The sequence below is a fragment of the Myotis davidii genome, unplaced genomic scaffold (assembly GCF_000327345.1).
Source record: "Myotis davidii unplaced genomic scaffold, ASM32734v1 scaffold684, whole genome shotgun sequence".
Classification (NCBI taxonomy): Eukaryota; Metazoa; Chordata; class Mammalia; order Chiroptera; family Vespertilionidae; genus Myotis; species Myotis davidii.
The window spans coordinates 705763-715037 of record NW_006295564.1 but is presented as its reverse complement, the minus strand read 5'-3'; the positions used below and the strand labels follow the sequence as shown (position 1 = coordinate 715037).

General features: G+C 41.6%; 1 protein-coding gene across 1 annotated transcript in view; it reads left to right on the top strand.

Moving 5' to 3' along the window:
- The first annotated feature begins 7381 nt into the window (after positions 1-7381).
- The window catches only part of MED13 (mediator complex subunit 13), an 88899-nt gene continuing 87005 nt past the window's right edge, over positions 7382-9275 (top strand). The window contains exon 1 of the mRNA XM_015568121.1: positions 7382-7431. Coding sequence (XP_015423607.1) covers positions 7382-7431 — 50 coding nt within the window. The remainder of the gene's footprint in view (positions 7432-9275) is intronic.

Below are 9275 nucleotides of genomic sequence, written 5' to 3'. Positions count from 1 at the left end.
CAGGTTTAAAATGCTGCTTTTATCGAGTCACTTTTCTACTCCAAAACCTTCAGTTACTTCCAATTGCCTTTTTCTTTTTTAAGTAAGGCTTAAGGACAATAGTATGCTTATCTGTCACTAAATCTTATTGACTAATATAATTTCTCCCCTGTGTCTTACTGAAGACATGCAGTGTCCTTGTAACATCTTTATTAACATAAACAACTTTACGGGAAGAAGGTAATCAACAGTAAACTATTTATGTCACTCAGAATCTTTGAACTATGGAGTCAGTGAACTTTAGCACTAAGAATGCCCTTGGAATCGTTCTCAACTAATTCCTTCATTTCACAAATGAGAAAACCGAGAGCAAGCAGGTAAATTGCTCAGGTACTGATACCTAGCCAAGTGAAGCCTCTGTCATAACTAGAACTCAGCTCTTCTGATTCCCACTGCACTACGTTATATACGTACATACAGTTTACATAGTTTAATCGGAGTATATATGCTATTTTGTGTCTCTTCTGCTTACATTATTCTTGTGGACAAAGGCTTAGAAAAGTTAGGTCATACAACTAGCAAATTCAACCAAAGTTTATGCGCCACACTGCCTCTGTTTGACAAGTCACTGAGGGAGAGGGCAGTACTTTACCTTTAGAATAGTCTTATAGAGGAGAACTATATAAAGGTTGAGATTGTCCCTGTGAAAAGAATATAAGTCCTTTTAGTAATTGAAATGTATATTGCAATGATTAAACAGTTTAGCTCAACAATTCTAACTTTTCACCCAACAGGAGACAACCTTCAATGACTCCCTAATGCCTCCAGGAGAGAGTTCAAATACTTTCCCTGTATGATTCACCCTCTACCCTCTTATATACCAGATTTTCTACTGCTTTCCTTCACATACTCATAGTTTCTAATGCATGGCTTATGCATGCTAGCTATTAGGTGCATGTAAAAACAACCCGAAAACAGGTCAAAAAAGTTTTGGAAATGCTGCATACTGTAGATTCCTCAGAGAGATTTACAGAGCATATTAGTATACTAAAAAGCTCTGAGAAGTCCTACAGTAAAGAAATTCCCCCCCCCCCGCCCAAACAGTAGCTTTTTCCACACAAGACTTACATGAGTCAGGATCCAGAACAGAATATAGCACCTATGCCAGGGAATCTAATATGAGACACTAGTTTTAAATTTTTTGGAGGAATTAAAAAGGTAGGATGGTGAGACAACCCAGAAGTGAGAAATATGAAGGAGATGCTACCCTAGGGCTCTAGGACTAGAGGAGGCAGTGTTGTCTAGATGTGGTAACATATTTTTGGCGGTAGGCTCTCCAGCTACTGTTAAGACTTGAGATAACTCCAGCCCTGGCTGACATCTTGACTGCAACCTCATGAGAAATCTTGTACCAGAGTCCCCTTGCTAAGCCAGGTCTTAGATTCCTGATCCTCAGAAACTGTGTGAGAAAATAAATATTTGTTGTTGTAAACTGATAAGTTTCAGAATAATGTGTCCCACAGCAATAGATAACTAATATAGGTGTTGGTACCTGGAAGTGGGATTCTGCTGTAACAAAAATCCTAAAATGAGCAGTGGGCTTTGGGGAGAGTGTTAGTGAAAGTCTAAAATACTCTGAATAAACTGTTAATAGAAGTATCTTGACCTTTAATATTGCTGCAGGTGAAGGTTTGCAAGAAAATGAGGTCATGTTTTTGGAAACTGGAGGAAAGGGGATCCTTATTATACAGTAGCAGAAAGTTTAGCAACACTGTTGCCTGCAGTAACTGAAAGGTAGAAAATGTATCTAATGAACTGGGTGATCTAGCTATGGAGATTTTCAAGCAAAGGTTTCTTCTTGTTGCGTATAGTAAAATGTGAGATCAGAGAGGTAAACTAAAGGGAGAACTGTAAAACAAAACGGAGACATAATTTTCTGGGTTTGAAAATTCTCATCCTCTCCAAATGGCAAACAATGCTAAAATTAAGATGTAGATTCTGAGCAAAGATCACATCCAGGGTACTGACAATAAAACATTGTCCAGCTCGCCCAGCCAGCGTGGTTCAGTGGTTGAGCATCGACCTATGAACAGAGGTCCTGGCTCAATTCCCGGTCAGGACACATGCCCTGGTTTTGGGTTTGATTCCCAGTCGGGGGTGTGCAGGAGGCAGCCGATGGATGGTTCTCTCTCATCATTGATGTTTCTATCTCTCCCTCTCTCTTCCTCTCTGAAATCAATTTTAAAAAAAATTGTCCAGCCCTAGCTGGTTTGGCTCAGTGGATAGAACATCGGCCTGCGGACTGAAGAGTCCCTGGTTCAATTCCAGTCAAGGGTACATGCCCGGGTTGTGGGCTTGATCCCTAGAACATGGCTCTGAGAACCAGGAAAATTATTCCCAGGCCTTGCGACTTAATCAAGAAACTTGCAATGTTTGCTCAGCTGGATTTCAGAAATAAATGGGCCAGTGACTCCTTTGTGCCTGCTATTTCCCCACTTTTTGCACGGGAATGTCTATAGCAGTTACCCTGTGACTATCTCACCATTGCATGTTGGGTGCATGGAGGGACAAATAGTGTTTTGTTTTTTTTTCCGGGGGGGGAGAAACTGTACTCAAAGAGCTATACTGAAGGAAGTCAACTGCACCTGCACCTGATTTTGATGATGAGATGCTGGACTTCATGAGATGAGACTTCTGGTGACTTTGGGAGGAAGTGAGTGTATTTTGCATATGGGAGAGACATGAATCACTGGGGATCAGAGGAAGGACTGTGGTAGCCAGCCTCCAAGAGAGCCCTCAGTTATCCTTGCCTCTTGGTATTCACACCCTTGTGTAGGCTCCTCCCACGAGTAGCACAGTTGGTCTGAATGACCAACAGCATGTGGCAGAAGTGACAGTATGTTATTTGTGAAGATTAGGTTATTAAAAAGGCTGCAGCTTCCATTCTGGTATCTCTATCTCTGTTTCTATCTCTATCTCTATCTCTTGAATAACCCCCTGTTGGAGAAGCAAGCTGCCATGTTGAATGCACCTCTAAGGAGAAGACCACCAGGCAGAATACTTACGACTCAGGCCAGCTAGGAACTGTGTTCTGCCAACAGCCATGTGAGTGAATGTGGAAGTGAACTCTTCAGCTCTACTCTGGCCTTGAGATGACTGCAGCTCCAACCAATATCTTGACTGTAACCCCATGAGAGGCCCTGAGCCAGAACCACCTGGCTAAGCCACTCTCAGATTACTAAACCTCAGGAACTGTGTGAGATAATAACATTTTTGTTGTTTTAAGCTGTGAAGTTTCAAGGTAATTTATTATGCGGCAATAGATGATAAAGACGCCAGCCCACGAGCTAGGATCGCCCAGCAGAGAGGGACTTGTCTGGCTTACAGTTGGAGCCACAAAGATGCAGCCATTACTGGAGATACTGCCTGCAGTACGGGAGAAGGAAAGACCTCCATAGCCCCTCGTTTGCTCCCCTTGCCTCCATGGGCCAAACCAAACCATAGGAGAGCCTGAGAAATGTCCTTTGCAAGAGCAACCTCTTGCAGTACAGGAACAGGGCAGAGGGAGAGAAGGAAATTAATCTAAGAACAAATAGGCAAATTACCAGTACAACCAAGAATCCTTTTACATGTGGAATTCCAGTAACATTCTTCAGAACCTTGTCCTCAAACTCCACTTCAGGAAACAGTGGCCTACAACTACTCTTCTCCAAATCTCTGCAAGTCCAAATCTTATACATCAATTATTATACACTTTAAAAATATATATATATTTTATTGGTTTTTTACAGAGAAGAAGGGGGAGGGATAGTTAGAAACATCAATGAGAGAGAAACATCGATCAGCTGCCTCCTGCACACCCCCCACTGAGGTTGTGCCCCCAACCAAGATACATGCCCTTGACCGGAATTAAACCTGGGACTTTTCAGTCCCCAGGACAATGCTCTATCCACTGAGCCAACCGGTTAGGGCAATTACTATACACTTTAAATGCAAAAGTTTTTCTCCACTAACTTTTTGGTCTTTGTTACCTGGGTTAGCACCATTGTCTTCAGTTCACAACGTTTGACTTATACCCATTTTAGGCATTTTCAACATAACATCATAATCTAGTGCATGTCTTATTGTCTGAGAACTAATAGCTTCTTGGGGGTCAGATCTGTTTCTGAGTCACTGTTGTGTATTGCCTCATCATCATAGCACCTAGCACAGGATCTTGTTCATATTAAATACCAGTAGGTATGAAGTGAGTGAATGGATGTCAAAGCCAGTGGTACAAATGGTATACAACTCTGTTGCCTGCCTCTGTATTACTATTGATTCCTTTATATACTTATGGTGGAACCAAGAGATTCTAGAGCAGCCGTGGGCAAACTACGGCCCGTTTGAAATGAATAAAACTAAAAAAAAAAGAAAAAAAAGACAGTACCCTTTTATGTAATGATGTTTACTTTGAATTTATATGAGTTCACACAAACACTCCATCCATGCTTTTGTTCCGGCCCTCCGGTCCAGTTTAAGAACCCATTGTGGCCCTCAAGTCAAAAAGTTTGCCCACCCCTGTTCTAGAGTAATCTTCCTATTTTCTTGGCTGATCACATATTTTGAACGCCTTTGAACCTGTTCTTCGGGGAAGAGAACAATAAAATTGCAAACTGGTTTGTGTGCAGGGATAATTGTCCTGTGAGACCAAAGTCCTCTGGGAACTTTTTAGCAGGAGATGTAGGTTCAGAGAGCTGCAATGGTCTCCTCTGTCAGCTTTGGCTACTCTGAAAAAAATCGTCTGCTCAGTAAGAAAGGAATGCTCAGCATTTTGCAAAAGCGATTTCCTCTACTTCCCTATCTTCCTTGCTAATGCCTTGATAGAGGGAATAAATTCAAAACAGAAAGGAGGTTTTTAGATCAGCTCCTCTTAATTAGTTCAGGCCTCTTCACTTCCTGCCGGGATTACCACAGGGCCCCCAACGAGTCTCCTGGCATCTTGTTTCTAAAAACAAATCTTAGCTGGGCACGTTCATGTTTAAAGTTTTCCTCAATGGGTGCGCACTCTCTTCTGGATGAAATCCAAATCTTCATGATTTGGCCTTGGGGTTACTTTTTCAGCCAAATTTTGCTTATTGACACCAAGGTTTTCAGTTCTACCCTTCCTTCTGGCCCTCTCCCTCCCCTCTCAACTGAATCTTCTAAGTCAACCCAATTCATTCTTCAAGATTTAGTTTCAATTCTCTCTCCAGGAAGTTTCTCTGGAGCCCCTCACCATAGGTTAGGCTCCCTTAGCATGCTTTACAGACCTCTTTGGCCTTGAGCAAGTTGCTCTCTACACCTCAGCATCCCAATCTGGACTATTGGGATAATATAGTATTTACCTCTGAAGCTTATGGCAGCGATGATAATTGATGCAAAGTGCCTGACATATATTAAATGTTACATATTAGGTATTAAATCATAGCACTTAACTCAATATCTTCATTATGTTTGACCCAGAGTGGTCAAATGGCCAGCTCAAGTAGAATAAAATTAGGAGGAGGGCGACATCTGATTTGCTTAAGGTTTACAAACCAAATTTCAAAGTGAGGAAGTTAGGGGAAATTGACTTCAAATTTAATTTTTAAAATAAAATATTTATTAGAAATAAACTTGATGTTGAGAGTAGATTGCTACACGACTAAGAAAAATGCACATCAGGGCACCTTTCAAGTCAATTCAGGATACTTGATGCTTAGAGCTGAAATGTTTTCTTATTTGTCCCAACTTGCTAATTTACTTGGTTTATTTCTATATTCAACAAAGTAGTGTCTGTACATTCACTAAACAAAATGGCTTGCAACTCCTCAGCCTTTTTTTTTCTCTATTGAATTAAGTACAGCATCAAGCCATTAAGGTGACCTTAAAGAAAATCAATATCGTCCCCAGGCTCACGACCACTCACTCCACAGCTTAATTGGTCCTTAGCCTTCAGCTTTCGACTCTAGACTTGTATTATCTAACACAGTTGCCACTAGCCACATGTGGCTATAGGGTACTTGAAATACGGTTGACCCGAATTGGAAATGTTCTATAAGTAAAAATACAGATTTTAAAGGTTTAGTTAAAAAAAAAAAGGCAAACTATCTCAATAATATTTTATATGGTCCTCATGTGAAATGATGTTTCTGTTATATGGGAATAAATATGATATATAATTAAAATTAATTTTACCTATTTTAAAAATACTTTTTAATGTGGTTACCAAGAAACATTAAATTATTTCTTTAGCTCTCATTATATTTCTACTGAACAGCGCTGCTGTAGACCCCAGGACTTTTCAGAACCAGGTGGGGAGCGTTAGTCTTCCTGGACGTTCTCTGTCTCAGGTGATGTAGCTGTGTCACCCTTCTTGGAAGGTAGGTGCCCCCCTATCGCATTCAGTACGGAGTCCTAAAGAGGCTGAAGGAGTTAAAGAACAGTTTGAGATCACTGAGCAAATCCATATTTCAAAGAGTTGAGGATAATAGGTGATTATTGACCCAAAGCAACATCTAAGATTCACCTTAACTTGGCTATTCTATGTTACTTGGATTACCTCTTTTAATTGTTGCGACAACTCTAACATTTAGGTGCTATTATTACATGCACTTTGTACAAATGAATAAAGGGAAGTTAAGGAGCTGGCAGGCGTGGTGTTTTGACTCCAGTTGGTTCAACCATCCAATGGTATATCTAGCAAGATTATGAGCTTCCTGTGTGTCCTATGCCTTGTCCATACATGACCTGACACATACTAGATGGCCAGTAAATGTGTGTAGTAGCATATATATATAGTATAACTTCAACCATGTAGGGATATATATGGAAAAGTCTGGAAAGAAATACATCAAAATGTTAAAAGGTGGTGATGTTTATGTGTGTGTTTTTTGTAATGTACATTTTAAAAAACTATCTTTACACTTTTCTGTATCTCCCAGACTTTTGACAATGTGCATATACTGTTTTGATTTATTTCCATTACTTATTCAAAATGTCATTGAAAGAGAAGGTAGGTGGTTACTGACGCGTTCTCTGTGCAGACAGTGCTCTCTCCTCTGCTCCTCACCCCCCACCCCCCAGCGTGTTCCATTCCCCTCACAGTTGGGGTCCCTCTCCTCCACTTGGCTGCTCCATTCTCTGTCTCAATCTCTCCTGCTTTTCCACCTCTCTCTCTCTTTTCCCTTCTGTCTCTCTCTGACCTGTTCCTTTCTGTGACCCGCTCATATTTTTCCTCTGGGTCTTCCTCCCTTCTTGTCTCCTATCTCCCTCTTCTTTTTGAGACGATTGACATTCACATGAAAGGTCAAACAAATGTTACTTTGCACCTGGTAGGTTTTAGGCAGATTCTACCTGCCTCTGGAGCCCTGAAAAGGTGCTCAAGTTGGGGGAGGGGGCAATGGAGAGCAGACTTCTAAAGAGGATGCTATGTATTGGACAAAATGAGAGGTGAGAGAGGACATTTCAGAGTGACAAAAGCAGTGAGAACAGAGGTGTGCGGGTTCTCCCTGGGAAAGCGAGCAGAGGCTCTTACCTTGTTGGGTGTGGGGATTGCTGTCTCCCGGGTGCTGGCACTCACTTAGAAGGATGCGGACCTTAGTTGATTTGAGCTCCTGGATTGAATTAGTCCTGGTTGTATAATTGACTTTGATATGTGGCCTTTAGATCTGAATTGGGTTTAATAAGATTTAACTGCTTCAAAGGGCTTTATAAGAATTCATTTTAGCCTTTAAATCTGATTTCAAATGCTACCTATTTTGAGACGCCTTCTCTGACTTTGATGCTCCTCCTCCAGCGCTCTTATTGTGCCATAGTTGATACATACCTTATTCAGGCAATTATTTCCATCGTATTTTATCGTACGCTGTGGGGAATGGTTCCTTTATTGCCTCTCTTCAGGAATCTTGAGGGACAGGCAAGTATCTTATTCATATTTGCATCCTAGGCCTAGCACAGACCAGCGGCACAAGCAGTTGAGCACACAGTGCTGAATAATGATTTTAAAAGTATATTAATAGCTAACATTTATTAAGCACAGTGACAAGCCCTATACTTACACTGTTTCAGTCACTGAACACTTTAGGAGAAAAGTACTTTTATTATCCCCATTTTACAATGAGAAAACTGAGAGTAAGAGAAATTCATTTGGGAAAAAATTTATTTGATCTAAAGTCAAATTTGATCCAAGATCAACTAGTAAGTAGAAGAACTTTTTCTACAGGCTTTTGGCTTCAAGATCTGGGCTCTTAGCCACCCTAGATGAATGAATGGATGGGTGAGAAATGCTTTTCATACTGTGGCTGAAGACGTGACATTTATTTTACAGAGGCAGTTATAATTTAAAATTATGGTAAGTCCTACCTCACTGATGTTTCTAACTTTTTGAATCACCTTTCCTCTTCCCCCTCTCCCTCCCCCCACCCCCTTTCTTTCCTCCCTAACACTCTCAGGAAAAATCTTGGAACTCCTATATTGAAATGTAACCCAGGCAATAACTGAGTGTTTCCTGGGGAAGGAAACCAACATTTTATTAGGTTCCTGTTTCTTGCCATTCATTCATTTGCAAATTTACAAATATCGGGGCACCTACTGTGTGCTAGGAACCTTTTGTTGGCACTAGAGATAGAGTGGTAAACAAAACAAATCCCAGTTCTCACGGAGATTACACTCTAGTGGGCACTTTAAATACACTGGTTCACTTACTCCTCCCAATAACCACATGAGGTAATGATGACAATAATAATGGATTATGCCAGGCACTAGGCTATCATACTTTATGTGTATTAACTCAGTTATCACAATAACCCTGTGAAGCAGGGCGTATGTTTTCCCCATTTTACAGATGAGGAAATTGAGACACAAAGAGGTGAAGTGACTGGGTCAAAGTTCAAAACCCAGCAATGCGGCTCTAACTCCCAGGTTCTCGACCACAAGGCTATATATTGTTTCTTATGTTTCTCAATATGACAACTTTTACGTGGCTGAGTCCTATCTCAGGACGTCTGACTCGCAAGCCCAGGGCTCTGCGCTGCACCCCAGCGGCCTCCTTGAAGTGAATGAGAATGCCTTGTAATTTCTGTCACACTCTCTCTCTCAAAGAATCCAAACTGCTTTCCACGTAATTCTCAGATTTGCAATGCGAACCCTCCCTCTCGTGCTGTCAACTCCCCAGCAGGGAAGGGGAAGCTAGGGCGAGGGCCCGGGCCCGGGTCATCTTACACTGGCCCGGGCGCCCGGCAGGTGGCGCTCTCTCAGTGGCCAGCGGACGGCGGCCCGATCGCCCCGGCTCTGGG